This window comes from Osmia lignaria, chromosome 16, assembly GCF_051020975.1.
Source record: "Osmia lignaria lignaria isolate PbOS001 chromosome 16, iyOsmLign1, whole genome shotgun sequence".
Lineage (NCBI taxonomy): Eukaryota > Metazoa > Arthropoda > Insecta > Hymenoptera > Megachilidae > Osmia > Osmia lignaria.
In genome coordinates this window covers 7,513,088-7,532,733 of record NC_135047.1, presented here as the reverse complement: position 1 = coordinate 7,532,733, position 19,646 = coordinate 7,513,088, and the positions used below count along the sequence as shown (strand labels likewise).

Sequence of the window (19,646 nt, the reverse complement as noted above, 5' to 3'; positions counted from 1 at the left end):
TTCTCTTGTTCTATTCTTGTTTCTCTTTGTTTTATTTTTCTTATTCATTTATTTGAAATCATTATCGTCTTTTCATCGCGTTCATCGCCGATGCGTACAGTGACCATATCATGAAAGTACATAAATAGCGCGTTTTCTGTTTCAAACGACGAACCGTATTTTATACTCTCGTTATTCTGTGGCCTCGCGGCTCCTCGCGCAATTCACCTGACTCTCGGTTTCGTACACCGTAATGTATCCTCGTATGTTCTACCCGGCTAAACAACAATCGCGCGAATCGTCGCAATCGCGACTGATATACTGTTTTCTTTACTGTTCCACGTGACAGAGTGAGAGGTGTCCCATTTTATCGAGTAGGTAAAGTACTAAAAAGTCAAGGATATACCTCGCTACAAGTCGAGTCAAAAAAAGGGATGCACAATGAATATGCGAGGCGGCCTGAACACGGGCCAAGCAAACATTACTTTCGTCGACGAATCTCTCTCAGGGCTTTCTCTGTTTCAACAAAATGGACAGCGCTCGTGCGCGTTAAGCGAATACGCTCGGATATACGGGCACAGAACGGATAACGAATACGTTTCGCTGAGAATCGGTCTGATCGTTTGGCAACGAATCGTATTCTTCTTGGGAAAGGAGAGATACAGAGGCAGTGAAACAAAGAGAAAGCATGAGAGAGATCGAGAGAGATAGCGAAAGAGATAGATAGACAGAAAGAGAGAGAGAGAGAGAGAGGCTATATAACGTTCGGTCTACGAAGAATCGAACTAAGGGTGCTAGAAACCTTTCAAGCAGAGATGTTTATGAGGCAAAGAAACGCTAAAATTATTACGTGAACGCGGTTTTCACTTTAGAATGAATTGAAAGTAGCGTATAAAATAAAGGCAAAAAATAAAAATAAAAAATAAAGTAAAAATTATATTTGACATCGCGAATAAGCAACGTGATTTCGTGGCTTTCACTGATAATGGTCGCTGCTCGCTCATCGGATTGCTAGGCGATCATACTCTTCTATCATTCTTTTTTTTTTTTTTTAATATATTCTTTTTCTCTTTGTAATCGTGATACGGTACGTATACGTGTATAGAAATTCATAATTAATCCGATAATAGAAATGTATGTCGTATCAGCATACAGTTTTTCAGAAAATTACATAGTCATTGTGCATCCTTAAAAACAGAAATGTCATATTTGCATGCAAAACCGTAAGGTTCGACTCGTTTGTCAACTATTTGCAGCATGAATATAAATACAGTCCAAAATCGTTTGTTTTCTTTTTTTTTTTTTTTTAAATCTTTTTACAGGATCAATTTCTACGCATGCATCGAAGGTCCACTGCAAAAGCTGCCGTGTTGTATGCTTTTCTTTACGCTATTTACATAGAGACAGAATCGGATCGTTGGAAATCGTATGATTTATGGAAGAAAGATCGATAGTCGTTTCAAACTTTCATTCCCGAAACAAAATGTTACTTCCAAATGTTAATTTCATTTATGTCTTTGAAAAACAAAAAGGTATGTTTCCTTCGCTCATTGAAATGGTATCGACATTACGAAAAGATACTCGGCCAAAGTTCGATCATGACGTTAAGAAGTGTATCTTTGAACGAACGGTGGTACTTTACAGTGGTACATGTACTAGCATGCTGTCAGATATTAAAGAAAAAAAAAAGGAAAAAAAAAAACAAGAAAAATCCGTCTGTATGATTTACATACGATTAACGAATCGATAGAACTTACCGTTTGGAGAACCTCGAGGATAATTTCGAGAAGAAGGACGGTCTCGCTAGTGGGCTAATTGCATTCGTATCCTGTGTATGCGTGTGACCCTGAAAAAAATTATCGAATACAGTAATTGGCAATAATTATATCAAACGACCGAAGGATATAAATCTATGACTTTTATGATTGGTCAGTTATATAAAACGATGGTATACACAGGTCGATACCTTTAAACCTCTCTGAACGATCACAAAATAAATGAAATAAAATACAAGATATTTGTTTCCTGAATTTGAAAAGTTATTGGAAGATGTTCTCGTACGAACCTGAGTATGATTTCGCTGAGCTCTGTTCTGGCCAGAATGGAACGTGCTACGGCTTGGAACATTTCGAGGAAATGCTGGTGTTGTAGGTGTTGCCAGTCTATTGCTTGGAGACACGCCCAAGCTAATTAAAAAGAAGGATTTTTATCACGTTAAAATTGGCCGACGGCGATCGTTACGCGTATATACGTATTACATATGTATAATTATATGTACATATAAAGAATAATTGCATCGTTCGTGTCGCTTCGTTATCAGCAATTTGTGCACAATTAACGAGTAACACAAGTAGACCTTTCGTTTCCGTTCAGCGTATCTTTCGTTACAGAAGAAGCTAGAGACAAGATGCAAATAAAGATAAAGAAAAAGTAAAGTGATAAATCTTCGTCATTCGCGCGAACTCGTTTGGGGATAATTAATTATAAATATTATATAAATGCACAAGCGATGTCTCTACGTCTTGCAAAATCAAGCTTCGACAATTTCAGCTAAAGAAGCGGAACTCTGGACAAATTAGCTCGCGCTAATCATAAGTTACATTACAGTCGGGTACGTGATGTATTGAAACAGTTTGCGTTTGTTTGTGCATGCGACGACAGAATGTACGATCGAACGAAGTTGGTCCGTTTCATTAACTACGCGACAACGAAATCCGCAATTTAAAAAAGAAAAAAGAAAAAAAAATAAGAAAACTTTTGCTCCCGATATTTGCTTCTTTCGTATTAAGAAACACACGTACGAGATTGCACAACTGCGTTCGCGTTCAACAATAAGTGCGATAAATGAGAAATGAAATGGTGATCAAAGCGGATGATCAGAATGTGGAAAACTAACAACGAACAGCATGCAAGTTAGAAACGTAAGTTAGACAAAAAAAGGAAGTAAAATGACCAGAAACTGTCCTAGAGAACCTACGAGGACAACTTTACAAGTGTCATAGAACATCTGGACGGCTATATCGGTATGATTTATCGTGTAGACTACTACTCCTAGTTACCCTAAGAGAGTTAGTGGCCCAAGAAAGAAAAATAAAAAAAAAAAGTATCCGAATATTTCTCGCAATACAGGGTGCTCCAATAGTCTATCGTACCGTTGCACCGATTATCGTTAGGAAACTAAACGTGTCACAATGTTTTGTCAGTAAAATAATTATTATTCGGATCTGTAGATTGCACGTTAGACTTTTGGCAGCATCTAGTAGAGGAATGTATACAGGTTGGCTGATAAGGCTTTCGGGACCTGTACCTCTGTCTAAGAGGGTCAGCAGTGGCGAGTAAGGAGTTGTGGGCGTTGCGTGGTTGTGGGTCCAGTAGTGAATGGTCGCTGGGGGGTACGCCAGTCGAGGAACGGTGACCTGCGCTGATGCTCGCAGACTTGGTGTGACCCCGCGTTGGTCTAGTGCCCTCGCCCAGGCTGTGTAAAAAACTAATCAACAAACTGCCCGGCCCTATTTCTTCTACAAAATCTACACAGCAATTCTTTCTCGCGAATTATCGACTTAACCCGTTCTCTTCGAATTTTTCTGCATCGAAACTACGTAGCTCTGCGCTACGTACACAATCCCGAATGCGTTACGTCTTCTCGTCGTCTAGACGACGAATCTTGCTAGATTTTTGCTTTGTCCAACCGATCTATCGTATGTACGATGGGATACAGGATACAGGAACAGTCAGAGAAAATTAGAGAAGAGAGAAGGGGAGATAACGAATCGATATACAAGTTGAAGATCAGAGGAGTTTGTGTACATCGACGAGAAACGATGAAAGGATAAAGGTGTAATTTCGCCTCGTGTTACGAACGATCGTTGTTCGCGAGAAACGCTACGACAAAGGGTAACAGAATATGAAGCTAAAACATAAGGATGACGTATGTATGATGATGTTAATGATTGTTTCTATACACACAGACTGGTAGATCTAGATATACGTTTTGTAAAAACAGAGTAAAAAGACATGTGAAAATGTAACTGTGGCTCGGTATAAAATTCTTAGCAAGCATCTGTATAAATGTATACACGTCTGATCGAACTATATGTTTCAATTAATCCGTCAAGCCATAAAGAAAGTGGTCTGCGATGAGAACGATCGACAGGCAGCAGCCAACATGCTAGAGCAATGCAACAAACAAAGAAACTCCCTGGGGCTTAACGACAGATTTATTTCTGTTATCGGGATCGATCGGTTTCTCAACGATTATCATCGGGGTCTGTTTTTAGTTCGCTTAACGCACGAGCAAATCAATCACCTGTTGAGGGTTAGTCGGTACAATGAAAATAATTGTTTTTAGTCAAAACGAGACACTGCAAATTATGCGAATCACAAACCAAACATTCAGGTGTGCGTTAAAAAATTTATATTCGATTGATGTGTACACTGGATTTAACCCTTTCGTTGCGCAACAGTCGCGAATGGATCTGTAAAATCAGATAAATAAATTTGTTTACTTTATACGTGGTTATGCAACGAAAGGTGTACGAAATCGTATAGATCCAATGAACCATGAATCGTTCCACTACATCGCTCGACTTTCTTTCGCTTCTTAACTTAACATATGTTTAATTGAAAAAAAAAAAAAAAATAATAGTATATATGATTTAAGAAACAATTGGATGTCACTATACCTGGGTGCGTCGTTGGTTCTTTCGGTAGACGAGGAGGACGTTTTTGCTTGATCGTAAGAGATGGTACTACGTCGACCAACAGAACCAGGGGCAGGTGAGGTGAGTGGCCGACCACCACCTACCCCTGCATTCATCGTGTTGCTCTTTCCTGCCCATCCCCTACCACCGGGACTTGTACCCACGCCTAGAATGAACATTGTCACTGCAAGCCTCATTAGATATAGTTCAACACAAAACAAAGCAGCGTACTTGACTAAATTATAAAAAGGCACGGCAACGAGGGATTAGAACGCAAGGAAATAGCGCAACGTCTCATCTGCATCCGTTTAAATGATCCAGACCTGTGATCTTTGTAATCGACGAAAGATATCCTCCCTTAAGAGGGTTTCGAATGATGTCAGATGCGACGTTGAAATTATAGACATGTACGATAAGAACTTTCTAACTCTAGATTAAACATTTGCAACTGTATGATTCATGATTTACGAAATGTATCAATATTTTGATCGATGCGATCTATGCTACAAACAGGTTGCATCTATCGTCTAACACGTATCTAAGGTATTGAAATTTAATCTAGAGTTGAATGGTAAATTAATCCTCGAAATGGAAAGGTTTACGGTATTAGGAGCACGAGTGGCGTGACATTAAGAGAAAAAAGAAGATAAAATAAAGAAATAGAGATAGAACATAATTAAATTCCAAATAAATTGAAATTCATTTTGAATGGATTAGGCGACGAGTAACCTTATCCAAAGCAGATATAATTTTGCTAAAGCTTAACAAGTACAGCGTCGCAAAGAACAAATTAGACAAATTGTCGCAAAAATTGCATTAAAATAAAAATTAATAGTTACGGGATAAGGAAAAAAAGAACTCACTGGTATCTAATTGGCCTGGACTGTTTTTAGGAGCCGAGGGTCGGCTCGCGGATACACGAGCACTGTTCTCCTTGATCGTGGCCGCGTCCACGGTATTTTGTCGTTTAAAATTACTACCGCTGGTTCCAGTCACGGTGCCGCCGGTTGTAGCAGTCGCGTGATTATGGTTCGTTGCGTTTCCTGGACTCGGTGCTGTTCCTAACAGCGTGAACAACACGGTTTAGCGAAATCAGAACACAACAAAGAGCGCGGATCGACTGAATAATCGTAACTCGGGCTCGATACACCAGTAATCCCTTAAATCCGTTAAGTTAATTCTCTGTAACTTGACAATATTATGAATTCTCCTCGCGACGAGACGTTCTTTTCTCTTTCTCTCCCTCTCGTTCGACTCTTCTTACCTAAACGTCTGCTTCTTTCGCGTCAACGCGAGACACGGTTCGATAACCGGACAATAAGTTTGATAGTACAACGGTACGAACGGGACCGAGGTAAAGAAGAGAACAGCATTCACTTACGAAGCGTTTCAAGACCGGACGAAACTCGTCTACTCGGTTTTGGATTGCTAGCGGAAATACTTCTGTGAACACCTCTGTGAGACGGGCTTTGCACCGCGCCACCTGTTCCTCCTCCGCTTCCTCCTCCTCCGCCTCCTCCGCCGCCGCCCGAACCAGCCTGCGGTGGAATGTTGCGCAGCGACAACGAACTGCCTGACCGCGAACCGTCCGATTCAGGCTACGAAACATCGATCATAGTTCAGTTTAAATCCTCGATCGTTACCTGCTGACTCGATTTCTACGTACGAGCGGAGATTTTCTCGATTTTTTCTCTTTCTTTTAAATCCACTTACATCGGTCGTCTTTCTTCCTAACAATAAGTATGTGGCGAACACGTCGTCGTACTTTGCCTGCCCTAACGAATCTTCGATTTCGCTCCTCGTGTATCCCATGCTAGCCAGGGCCTCTAAAACAAACAGGCGTAGCGGCATAGTCACAACCACTAGGAACATCGAAATAACAAAAACAAATCGACCCGGAACGTGGCGCGAAACGTCGCATGCTAATTCTAATTAAATCCGTTTCGCGTATACGCTAATCGATCGTGACAAACAAGGGTGGGCGGCTTTCTAAAGGAAAACTCGAACGATCGTTACACAATGAACAACATCCAAATTTTAAAGAGGGAAACGATCTCTACCACTGCTAATGTTTACAAATGGCACAAGAGCGGCACGTAACGTTATGCAACTTTGTACTTTCTATATACGATTAATAAAAATACAATAAATAGTAAGTTTTTATGTACATACTGGCAGACTCACCTATCCTCTTGTGGTCTTTATAATCTGGTTCAGGTTCTAAGTACGGTTTTAGTTCGTCGTCGTCGTATCCCATGTTCATCCACTTGTCTTTCATTATAGTCTAAAAAATAAAAGTAAAGAAAGAAAGAAATTAGAAGATGAATCGCTATAAAATCGTATCCATGTAAGTATGTTTTACACGTACCTCTAAAGAAGCCCGTTTCGTCGGGTTGAGCACCAAAAACTTTTTCAAAAGGTTTTCGCAATCGGTGGACATGTAAAACGGGATCCGATATTTTCCTCTCAACACCCTTTCCCTTAGTTCCCTCAAGGTCGAGCCGTCAAAGGGCAACGAACCGGACACTAAAGTATACAATATTACTCCCAACGACCAGACGTCTACTTCGGGTCCGTCGTACTTTTTACCTGTCGATGAACGAGCATCGTCAATGTTGCTTCCCGTCGAGCGAACGACTCGAATGAAGTGTTATGAGAAAATGAAAAGACGGATAATTTATCGGAGTATATACCCTGAAAAAGTTCGGGTGCTGCGTAAGGCGGCGATCCACAAAAGGTGTCCAACTTGTTGCCCGGTGTGAATTCATTGCTAAAGCCGAAATCAGCGATCTTGATGTTCATCTCGCTGTCGAGCAACAGATTCTCCGCCTTCAAGTCCCTGTGAATAATCTTTTTTTGATGGCAGTATTGCACGGCAGACACGATCTGCCTGAACTTAGCTCTCGCCTCCTTTTCCTTCATTCGACCGTGTAGAACCAAATAATCGAACACTTCGCCGCCGCTAGCATACTCCATAACCAGGTACAGTGTTTTCTCCGTCTCGATCACTTGGAAAAGCTTCACTATGTTCGGATGATCGAGCATCTTCATTATTCTTACCTCCCGGAATAACTGGAAGGTAATATCAAAATTCCGTTTATTTATGGATTCTTATCGCATTTATTAATTAAAAATAATTGATGAAACGAAAGGGGCTTACCTTTTGAAGGCTACCGGGATTCAGTTGAGTCTTGTCGATAATTTTGATAGCCACTTCTTTCCCGGTGGGTACATGTTTGGCAAGTTTTACCTTGGCAAAGTTACCCTTACCAATTGTTTTGAGTAATTTGTACTTGCCAATGTGGGGCTCCTCCGAGGTCCGACTCCTCGAGGAGAGCCGACCACCGCTACTCGACACTCCCACGCCATCCCCTGTCTGTAACTGACGGAAATCCTCGCTTTTAACGTGAACAAAAAAAAAAAAAAAAAATTCGAAACAATACGTGCAGAGATACACTTGGCGATTACTCTCGTTTGAAATAAATTGTACGACGCGATAAGGTAACACGGTTAAAGTGGTTATTAATTTCAATCCGTAGACGTCGTACAGAATTCGCTTTGACACTTGGACTTATCAAATTTCACGATCGCGCATCCTTGTATTTATTTACGCGTTGCACGAGCACACTTGACATTTCCAGGGACGGGCAATCGTCAATGGAATTAATTGAAGCTCGTTAAAGCTGCACCAGATACAGATTGTTTTCAACGAAACGCGACTGGTTATTTTGCTCGAGGAGCAAACCTATCCGTTGTAATTTTCAACGAGAAACGATAGAAAGAAAGAAAAAACAACGATAAATGAAACAGAATTTCGATACGTCTGATTACACACGTCCATTTTCACTGTTCCGGTCGACGCGTTGAAATGCAACACGATTTCACTTTAGTTTCGTGTCGCGCTTATTAGAAATATTTTACTTTCGATTCCTTGCATTCGACTGGCTGTCGAAGACGCGTAGAAAAATTAAAAGAAAAAAAAAAAAAAAAAAAAAATAGGCAAACGGAGAAAGGTAGGTTAATTTCAGTGAAGTCAATTACCCGCGTGTGGCCACGAGTGACCATCTTGCAAGAGGTGGCCGCAGCAACTTTCGAGGCCGCCAGCTTGACCGATGATCTCTTCGACAGGTCGAGAGACGAGAAGATCGACGCAAAATCAGAAACGACGAGGTATCACTTCTGCTCGTGGCGCATCTGAGACGCTCACGTAACCACGATTATAAACCCTCGATTTTCGACTCAACGAAAACGAATTATTGTCTCGAAAGCGCGAAGAAAAGGCTCGATCGAGCGAGACGATCGAACATAGACGCTCTCTCTTTCATCCTCGTTACTCCGACCAATTCGATCGGTTCCAACTGCCTCGAACAACGAGTGAATATAAAATTACGAGTATCGAGACACGAAGCGTTTATCGTTCTTTCGCGTTAAAATCGATAACGTCGCGACGACGTGAGATAAAGAAATCTTTTGGTCCTTTGCGGGAGATAATTCTTTATGATCCGCATAATCAGGTACACGGGTGTACTTTTATTGGTCGATATAGTTAAGAAAAGTGAAAAGTTTCGAAGGAAAGTAGAAAAGAAAGAAAAGTTTTCTCGGCGCGAGGAGGTGAGGTTGAGCGTTAACGAAAGTGGCAAGTAGAGAAGGGTTTCGAAGAGACAGTCGTCGGGCAACCTTAAAACTGCGATCCAAACTAAAACGCGACGCCTTTTCGTTCGAGATGGTTTCGAACGAACTGAAAAAATATCGAAACGTCGAAAATATTAACGGCGAGGAATGGAAGGTTATCTATCGTTCGCCACGCATCACCGGGCACAGCGAACCGCCGTGTTTGCGTTGAAATGTTTGTTCGTTCGCACAATCACTGGCACGAAACTTTGTTGAATCCGTGAGAGGAAATGTTCTGCGGAGAGGCGCGGCACCGATTCTCAGAGGATTCGCAGTGGATTCGCAAGGAGAACGGAGCGTGGTGCACGATGACTCGGCAGCGAGTACGCGTCGACCAAGTCGTCTTCGTGGTTTATTCGAGGCGTTAAACGTAACGGTTTGTGGGATGATTTGAAGAGGCTCGAAGCTCGGCAAAGGAAACACCGATCGACGATCGAAGAAATCGAGGCTTCGGAGGCGTGCCATGGATGCGTCTGACGTCACTGATTACGACGGCCGGTCTTGGTGGGTCGGTCGGATCAACCGTGGTTCGAGTGAAACGCATTCTTGTTGACGTTCAACTTGATGATCGTGGATCTGACGAATGGAAGAATCCGAAGGGGAAGGCGACACTTAGTCACGACACGGATTCACCAAATAGACAAGCGGAAAATCACAAACACGATGGTGGAGGCTGGTCGTCGTCGCGGTCGTCCGACGACGACCGTGTACGCGACTACCTTCTCGGCGTTGGATTATTCGAGCGGACCGAGACGTTTGTCGGCCAGAGAGGAGCGCACAACCGAGGGATGCGAAAGCAGAATCAATACGCGTAATGCCGCCACCCCCTGCTGCTGCTGCTGCTGCTGCTGCTCCTGCTGAAAGCGTGGAAGCGAACCACCCTTGAAAGCCCAGCTTTACGAACTCTCTCTCTCTCTCTCCCTCTCCCACTCTTTGCTTCCCTTCGCGAGCTACCCCGACACGATCACGGCGACGACGACGGCGACGACGACGACAACGGCGGTGGCGACGACGACGACGACGACGATGACCACGACGATGCTCTACGCATGCGCTTACCACGGAAATAAGTGCCACCACCGTTCCTCTATCCCACCATTCCAACCCCTCGACGAGACTCTCGGTTTTCACCAGCAGTCCGCGCGAACGAAACAGCTTGCCCCTTTTACGAGGGAGCACGCGCCCGCGCGATCGAAACCAAGTTTCGCCCCCGGTCAGCTGATCACCCTGACGAAACAACTTTTTCAACTCGAAGATTACAAATAGATAAATCAAACCACTGTTGTTCGCTTCTGAGGAAGTAATAAAGGAGACATTAATTTTCGAATTTGAACGCGATATATACTTCGAGGATGTTGGTTCGAAAGAAGAAATAAGAAGGAAACGATCCGCGTAACGTGCGGATGGTTAATCGGCTTTGATAGGTCTCACGATCGTTAGGCGATACGCCTTCGCACGATACGAGCGAGCAGGCAGAGGCAGAACCAGGGAAGCCATCCGCGTTATTTTAGCTCGAACGGATGAAGCGCAGACTGGGCAAGCGAGGTGCGTGAGCCAAGCGCGCAGATGCGTTCACGATGCACTCGACTGCTCACCGAGGGATCGAATACTATGTCGATGAACGTATGATCGCGTGCTTCCCGTACAACGGGGATGCCTAGCGTCGTCAATTTTTCTTTTGCCTAGGAAATGTTTCACGATGAATTTCTCTCTTTAACCCTTCCCACCCTCCCAGGGTTTACCTTTATTTACCGTTGTTGTTCGATATAAACAATATCTACCTCCTTCTCATTTTGACCACTCTTCTGCATGATGTCTGACAACGGCCTTAATGCATTGTTGATCACGTTGCTCTGCCGTTGTTGTTGCTGCTGTTGCAGTAGTTGCTGCTGCTGCTGCTGTTTCTGCTGTTGCTGCTGTTGCCGATGATCTTTTTTCGTGATGATGGGCCGTGGGAATGCACGAGTTTGCTGTACCCTAGGGTGCGCACGAAGGGGCACTTCCGTTTCCTGCCCTCGCCTCGTGTCCGAGGCCGTCCTCGATAATTTCGTAGTGGGTTTCTTCGTCGCCACGCCGGCGTTTCCCGTCGAGTTCCTCGTCGCGTCTCCTCGGTGCAACGTGGAGGCCCTTTTCGTTTTAATTCACCATAGTCACTTACAACATTCTGGATGCATTTATGATTCTTTTTAAGGGGACACGCGAATCTAAGGGACGTTGATAATCCGATAATACTTGAATCTTCTCCTCGAAGGAGTATGAAATAGAAAAGAAAAAATGAGAAAGAAAGAAAAGAAAAGGGAAGGGTCGCGTTACGATGAGTAGAGAGAAAATTTTACCCCTCGGCCTCGTCGTCATCCGTCACGTTTCGAAGTAGATCCTCGTGTTCCCTGTATCGAAGGTCCCTGTATTGAATTTCGGATTCGAAATCGGAGCTGATCTCCAATGGACGCGTTCTGGCCGCGAGTGTGTCCATTTCGATGGCCTTGACCTGCTGCTCCAAACGTTGAAGCATGTCGGTGCTTCCCGTGGCGGGGCCCTTCGGTTGTTTCAAGATCAAATTCAGACTATCTCGAGGCACCGCGATCGGCTGAACGATCTTCGAGTCTCTGAAGGCCATCAGCTTTTCCCCGATATTCGGGTCCATCACGGGGCTCGCCGGAAGCGTCTTTCTCGCGGCGAAAGGCGGAGTTCGAATCTCGGCGGAGTTCGAGGAACGTTCGACGTTCCTGGGGACAGGATTGGCAGAGTTTTTCTTCTCCACCACTTGCAGACCGCGATCATCCTCTACCAGTTCCCATTGCTTCAGGTTATCGAACGCCGTGAGAGGTGCGGCGAGTCTTCCACTCGCGGCTGAATTATCATTCGTTTCCTTGCTCCGTCGAGGCATCGCACGACGCTGATTGTCCGTCATCGCAACAACGCTCGTTGCGACGTTCTTGCGACCACTTTGCCCTCGAATCGAGCCTCTGTTCGGATGCGACCGACAGAACAAACTATCCCGATCGTCCATGGCGCAGAATTCACTCGGTCACACTTTTGGCCAGCTTTGCCACCAGTCAAGAAGAAAGAACCTATCGTCTTCCGCTCGATACGCGACCAGCCTTGCCTCCTCGCGTCTTCCTGTCCGGACTCTTGGCAAACTTTTAAACGGACCCACGTGATCCTTCAACATGGACTCGTCGAACGAGCGGATCAAAGTCGACGGGCTGGTTGTCGGCTCGATTTCTGTTAGAAAAACATTCGTTATCCTCGTGAAGAACCCCACGGGCTTGTCGATTCACGTTGAACGATCCACGGGTCGACGATGCGACGATATACCACCACTATCGACAGGTTCACATTTACCCAAAACCCGAGCACGAGAAACGATCTTTCAACGATCCTCTCCTCTTCCTTCGTTGCCACAATTACATGTATAAATATCGACAAGCAAAAAGCAGCGACGCGTACAGACACACTTGTTGGAGGACACGAAAGCTTTCCACCATCGAAACACACGCTTTTTCTAAAAGTCCCTCCGCTTGTTGCCTCTTAAACTTTGCTCCTGGCCAAACAACTTTGCTTACTCCGTCGCTCGAAAGTTTCTCAGGCAACAAGGCACTCTTGATTTCTCTTTGTTGTAAGAACTACGCGAGTCCTTAAACATCATCCTAATCGATTAACGAAAAAAAAGAATCCAAAAAAAAAGAAAAAAGAAAAGAAAAAAAGAACAGTGGGGTTTAACGATATCACGAAAATGAGAACATTACGGCGCATCGAACGATAAAGGTGTGCGCACGCACCTTATACTTTCAAGCTGTTGACTCAACTTTGCGGCTTTATTTTACCTCTTGGCTTATCGCTCGGTAGCCGCGAACTCGCGTTCAAACAGTAGATACGTTCTAAACGATTCCGACCATACGCGGCTGACACGTTTCGCTTGAGAACCCGCTTCTCTCTTCGAGCAGAACCAGGTGCTCGATGGAAAATTTGGTGTAGAAACGTAGCGCGAACTACTCGTTTCCGTCGACTACGATAAACGCGAAAAGAAAACGGGAAACTCTGTTCGCTTACCCGATCGATTCGACTCGCGAGCACCGTGCAAGAAAATTTCGAGATTAAGAACGTCGCGATTCGACGACGCTCGATCGAGAACGACCTTTCCGTTCGCTTGATCGATCGTTATCGTCGGGCGGAGCGATAACGCGCGGAACCGATCCCGCGATAATGCGACACATTGGATGCACCTAATGAAACGCACTTGATTTTTCCTCCGAAACGCACCATGGAAAGCGAGACTTTACGCAGAATTAACGAATCGCTGGAAGGAACGATGAAAGGTTGAACACGGACGGCCGGTTACGAAGAACTGGGTCCATTTCCCCCGAACGATAAGCGCTCGACCGGCCAACTTGACTTCGTCAGACCGTTATCAGCGGTAGATGGTGATAAGCGATACCGTCTACCTAACTCAGACCGGATACCCGCTGCGAGAATCTTTCGAACACGCTCGTTTCAAGGAAAATATGTACACTGCGTGTGTAATGCAAATTCTTGCCATTTTTCGCTGGAATTTAAAGATTCAAATAGGAAAAAGAGATGTCTAACGAATAGAAATACCGCGTCATTAAACAAGAGAAATTTGTACCTGTTGGATGTGTTTGTTCAACCCGCGCACTCTACTATCTCGAGTGCCTTACATCGTTCGTAATTACCTTGAACGTTTTTCCCTCGACAGAGAGTCTACCTTCCTCGAAGGACGCCGACTGCTGATCGACTTTCGATCGAATCGAGATTTCTGGTAATTGGAGGGAAAAAAACCGCGTCGAACACGTTGGACTGGTGTCAGGAAACGGGAACGATTCGCGGGATCGAGTCAACCTGGTGATTCAGATAAGAGATTCCGATTCTATAGCGAACGCGTTTCGTCACCGCGATATTCCGACGTGTGCGCGTGTCAAGCAAAATTAGAAACGCGTCGCTTTGAAACAGCATCGCGAAGTACGTTTCGAGGGTTGCTGGAGCGTGGCCAACATTTCGGAGCGCGCGTTCGGTATCGAAGAGCGACGGGAATCGAGGGTTCTTTTTCATTCGCCAGCATCTATATCGTTGTTTGGAAAAAAAATTCACTCGGCTGCCGATTGCGAGCCATTCTTTACGACCGCACCGTGATCGGCGATAAGATATTTTCGCTATCGATGTGTACGCGTGCGCGTTTTCTTCTTACGGTCGCGTCGTTCAGCAGAAGAATTGGAAAAAGCGGTCAAATCTGGCTAGGAGTGGGGCGATAAAGTTTTATCGTTCTTCTGCCATTACGTACGAGTTTGTTTCGTGAACAAAAGCGGTAAAACGTAGAAAAAGGGGCGACTTTTAGAATAGATTCGTTATCGGCTCGATAAATATACCGTCTGAAAGTGAAAAGCTTTTTCGCTTGGAAAATACTGAATAATGGATTCCCTAGAAAACACGCCAGTTTACGTGGCAACGTAAGTGCTGTGCCGTGCGATTCGTACACGTGGGTCCTTAGTCCGCGACAAGAGTACTAGTGATTCAATTTGAACCCATATACGGATTGGTGGTCGTGAAAGGGTTGAAATGGTAGTTACGCTTTGCCTTTTGTTGAAACGCAGCGGTAAGCCGTCCGTAGCGGTTAAGAATCGAACAGGTGTCCGGCAAGGCCGAGGCGCGAGAAAAATGGTACATGTACTCGCTTCTAATCGGACACGCGTTTCACCCACGTGAACCTAACGCGTTACCTGTCGCTCGCGGCCGAATAAAATAGGTATTATGGTTCGAACGCTTGGTAATTGTTAGCACCGATTCGTGCCGATCGCTTACTAGGCGGACGAAGGATTTTCAAGGCAGCCCAGCCGCGTTATAGCCTCTAATTAATACGGCGACAGTAATTTATCGAGCGCGACCTTAACGCATTTGTTCGGATACCAATTTACGATAGCCATCTCCTCCCCTTTTACTTTTCCACCCTTGAACGATCACGAAGGAAAGGATCGAAGTTAGTTGCGATTATTCGAAATCAACGTTGCCAAGATAAAAAGAAACAAAACTAAGGTGGTTAGCGTACTAATTACCAGCATACACCGTTCTCCGTAACTGTGCAGTTACACGCAAGTTACATAAACCGTTAATGCCTATCTTCCTTTCCGTCCATTTTATTTTTCTCTCGTTTCACTCACTGTTGTTTGATTTTCGCATCGCATATGCGTTTTTCCGAATGAGAACAAGCGTTTACGATGGATTATAGAACTGCGTTCACTCGCGTTCGTTACCCGATCCGAGGCAAACACGCGCTCTTCCGGTCGCGTTCACCGGCTTTCCGCGTCCGAGCACTCGCACTCGTGCACTCTCTTTTTCACTCTTCTTGCCCCGTCGACAACGAACAAAGTCTCCGGAGCGCGGCGAGATCGCGGCGATACTCGTCGCGTTTCGAAACTAGGAAACTATCGAAGGACGCGATCGAGCGAACCGCGTCAGCCTGCACCGAAACGCGCTTCGCTCTCCTCCATGTCCATCCGGTCGAATGGGACGAGTGCCGTCGTGCACGCCGACTGCATCGTACGTATTAACCAGACGAAATGCACCGGCGAGAGAGCTAGTGTACAAGCTGCGATCAACTGCGCGCAACGAGCAACCGGCGAAAGCCACGTTCGTGACTCATGCGGACCGCCGGAGCGTCCCGCGTCGAGGATCGAGAACCGATCTAGCCAAGTCGACTCGATTCCACTCGACTCGACTCGGTTCGTTCCGTTTCCCTTCGTCTTGTCTCCGTGTCAGCTAACCTAACCTAACCGCACCTCGCCCGTTCTCATGACGAACGCCTATCGTGGCCGTGGCGCGAGCTCAAAGTGCAAGTGCCGATAGCAGGTCTGTGCACTGTCGCTTTGGTGCCACCGATATTTCTATTTCATTTCGCACCAGTCGTTTTCATTTGCTATTTCCTCGATCGATCGGTAGCTCAGCTGACTTTTCAACTTTGCTCGAATTTCATGGTCCTCGACCTTCTACGAAACCTAGCGCGATCATCGATCGCTCCGACCTGCAGGATGATTACGACTCCTGGTTCAAGGTGTACCTCGAAATACCGCGGATTGACATTTTCCAGGAGTAAAAAATCGACGAAACGATGGCCAGGCGCGTCGGAAGTATACTAGATGCCACGCGTTCAGAAACACTCCAACCTTCCATGCGTGGCGTATCTCGGAGCCATTACGATTCGACGCCTACGACTAGCGTCGCCGTATAAATAAAAGTCGATAATGAACGCGGAGAAGGCTGTTACAGCGTTCGCGTTGCGCCATTAATCGAGCTCGGAGGATCGTTCTACACCTTCCAAGGGATTTCTCGATTTCGAGCGCGTTCCAGAGGGAACGATGATGGAAACGAAAAAGAAACGCGTGCCTTCTTCTTGAGATCGACCGCGACTCTCAAGGTCCGCGTCTCGGAGAATACTGACCAGAGAGATTGCCGTGATCGCGACCTTCGTTCCTTCTGTTCGAATGCCGTTTCGTGGTAAGTTAGGGTCTTGATCGGCAGATCGAATCCTTGCCTGAAATTCATCAAAGTATAGTAGAGAAAGAAAGTGTAACAAAGTTCTCGCTCTGATTGCAAGCAGCCAGAAAAGAAAGAACATAATTTGTATGTTGGAAGATTTTCAGAACGACCAAGTTCGGGAATGCTGTTTCAAAAGTAGAAGAGAAAAACTAGCGGCGCGAAGCCGTTTGTAGACGTCTGTTAACCAGCCTCTATCTTGAATCGAGAACATCGTTTCGTACTCTAGTTACTCTCTTTTCCCGGTCAACGAGAGGAGGGACGATTGATTCTCGAGCTTGGATGCTCGAACGAGCGCCGATCGGTTGAAGAGGAGGACGAGGCAGATAGGTCGCGACTAGGCGCGGAAAACGTTGGCGTAAACGTTTTCTAAAGTAGGCTGCGACAACGGGGAGAACCGCGGGATCGTTCAACCGTAAACGAGAAGCACCGGCTGCCAATCGATGCGGAACGGAAGCGAATGGGTCGAGAGAGCGTTGCTGGAATCGAGTTGGCAACGATCGAAAAAGCAAAAGGAAAATAATAAATTTGTCGTTGAAAAATCAAGTTTCGCAAACTTGCCAGCATCCTTTCGATCGAACAATTAATTAAGGACAATTAGTTAGGGCGTGTAAATTAGGATAGAATCGCGTGTGCATGTTTACCATGGCAATTTCGCAATGTACCAACCACTAATTACTCTCTGAACATGCACGAGAACATGTTCGTTTCACTTTTTTCCCATTTCATCGTTGCTGTTACCAGTCACGAAACATCGCGACGACCTTCACGCTCTGAAACGTTTCTCACGAGTATTTATCAGGTGGTAAATGACGGCTGTCGGAGAAAGAAGAAATGGCGAAAATTACAAGAGCGAGGTCGCGAGCTTATTTGCATCCCCTTCGCTCGAACGTCGCTGCAACGTCTCTCCTTCTCTGTTATCCCGGTGTCGATGCACTCGAGGCGACCGACAATGAGATTACACCGAGCTGGACGATCCCATCGACCATGCATTGGCACGATGCATCGACCACTCGCTAACGCGACCTCCGATTCATTCCTCAAACGATCTACACGCTTCGAGAATACGATCGTTTTCTTATTTATTCATTCTATCCTTCGAATAACATTTGTCGAACATTCATCGAACACTGATTACGCAGTTTGCTACGAGATTACATTTTCCTTGTTTCGCTAGTAATTACCAGTTACAACGAGGCCTAACCATGGACCGATCGTTGGACAGTGATTACGAGATTGCTTGTGCAACCAGCGAGCTGCAAAACTCCAATCTATCCGGAACGAACTAGAGATTGAGCAACGATTATCGAAACGGTAGGATGGAATGTTTAACCTTAAACGAGGGTCCAACATTTTTAGACGGTTGCAGGTCGTCTGAAAGATTGTTGAAAATAATTTTTCAATACGATCGCTGTGCACGCTAGGGGAACTCGGCTGGTTAAATAGAAACGGCCTTGATAAAACTCCCAACCAATGTTCGTACGAACGTTGACTATGCACATACGGACGGACCCCTGATGGCTATCACGGAAGTGAATCGTTTAAAGTACATTTGAGCCGTTGTTAACCGGTGTCGACAAAGAATATTTACCGTCACCGTGCAACCAACTTTTCATCCGCGCGGTCTATCGCCTTTGGATATCGGTCGTTGCTTCCTGTTAATTAGAATTTCACGCAACCTCGCGCGCAAACCCGACACGAAATCGCGATGATACAGCGATTCCTCTATTTCCACATCTTTCGATCATCATCGAGCTTAAGATACCCGTTATCCTCCTTAAATAGAGGTGAGCTAACGGTGAAAGCGTTAATGAAAAATTTTAAAATCGTATGAACCGGAAGCTGGCAGTGCCATGCCTCGCGGTAATTATCCATTCTCAAACAAAAACAAACTATTTTCAGAGTCCTTCTGACCTCTGATAACGCGTTAAAAAGACGATAAGCTCTCGTTTCAATAATTTCGCGTCATCTTGTTTACCGACGAGAGATAGAATAATACTCGCGTACCTATGATAAGCATGGGAGTGGCGTTAATAAATACGTTATCGCGCCACAATTATTCGCAAACCTGGCGAATTTAATTAGGAGACTGCAAAATGCAGTCTTACGTAAGTTTCTTGCATAAGATAACGCGAATTAATCAACTACTTTCACCGACATCGGTTTCGTACATTTTCCACATTCCCCCAAAGTGAAACAACTGGTTTAAATATTAATATTACACCGAAAACATAACGCGAGATAAGTGGAAATTCTGAGAAACCTAAAATATTCCATGATCAACGAATTTCTCAAGTTCGGCCGGCCGTGCGACCTCGAACTTGCGCTGCATCTGCACTTGCACGTAATTCATGAGCGGCGTTTTTGAACGGTAATCACCGCGAGGACAAACGCGGAGAATAACGCGGAGAGTTCATTGCACGCTGTTATTGGACGAGTTTCGTTGCTGCACGTGCAACCTGGTGCCGCATCTATGCACCGGCACTCGCGTGTCTTTGCCTCGGGAAACGACGAGTTCCATCCTAAACACAGCATTAGTCACATACCTAACAAATAAATTCGTCTGATTCCGCTAACCTAATAGCGCAATAAAATCGCGCCTCGAGTTCACGATCTATCAAGGTCGCGTTTCGCAACCGACGCTATCTTCGCGTTAATATTTCAACGTCTGTTCTAATGAAATTACGCGAATCGTTTTATGCGATACGCTTTCTTTGAGACGCAGGGAGACTGGGGCGCCGAGAAATCTTT

General features: G+C 45.2%; 1 protein-coding gene across 19 annotated transcripts in view; it reads right to left on the bottom strand.

Annotated features, from left to right (window-relative positions):
• LOC117600878 (serine/threonine-protein kinase MARK2) overlaps nt 1–19,646 on the bottom strand; it is a 41,943-nt gene that overhangs the window by 7,916 nt on the left and 14,381 nt on the right. For 4 of the 19 annotated variants that reach the window (XM_034316857.2, XM_034316868.2, XM_034316871.2 and 1 more), the window contains exons 1-13: nt 11,687–13,563; nt 11,132–11,477; nt 7,840–8,061; nt 7,373–7,751; nt 7,048–7,268; nt 6,852–6,963; nt 6,393–6,505; nt 6,061–6,277; nt 5,543–5,740; nt 4,662–4,863; nt 3,287–3,454; nt 2,045–2,165; nt 1,737–1,825 (exon numbers count right to left, since the gene is read on the bottom strand). In XM_034316857.2, coding sequence (XP_034172748.1) covers nt 1,737–1,825; nt 2,045–2,165; nt 3,287–3,454; nt 4,662–4,863; nt 5,543–5,740; nt 6,061–6,277; nt 6,393–6,505; nt 6,852–6,963; nt 7,048–7,268; nt 7,373–7,751; nt 7,840–8,061; nt 11,132–11,477; nt 11,687–12,360 — 3,062 coding nt within the window. In that variant the 5' untranslated portion in view covers nt 12,361–13,563. Of the gene's footprint in view, nt 1–1,736; nt 1,826–2,044; nt 2,166–3,286; nt 3,455–4,661; nt 4,864–5,542; nt 5,741–6,060; nt 6,278–6,392; nt 6,506–6,851; nt 6,964–7,047; nt 7,269–7,372; nt 7,752–7,839; nt 8,062–11,131; nt 11,478–11,686; nt 13,564–15,411; nt 16,062–19,646 lie in introns of those variants that run through there. The other 15 variants (XM_034316876.2, XM_034316872.2, XM_034316873.2 and 12 more) reach the window with 11 other exon arrangements.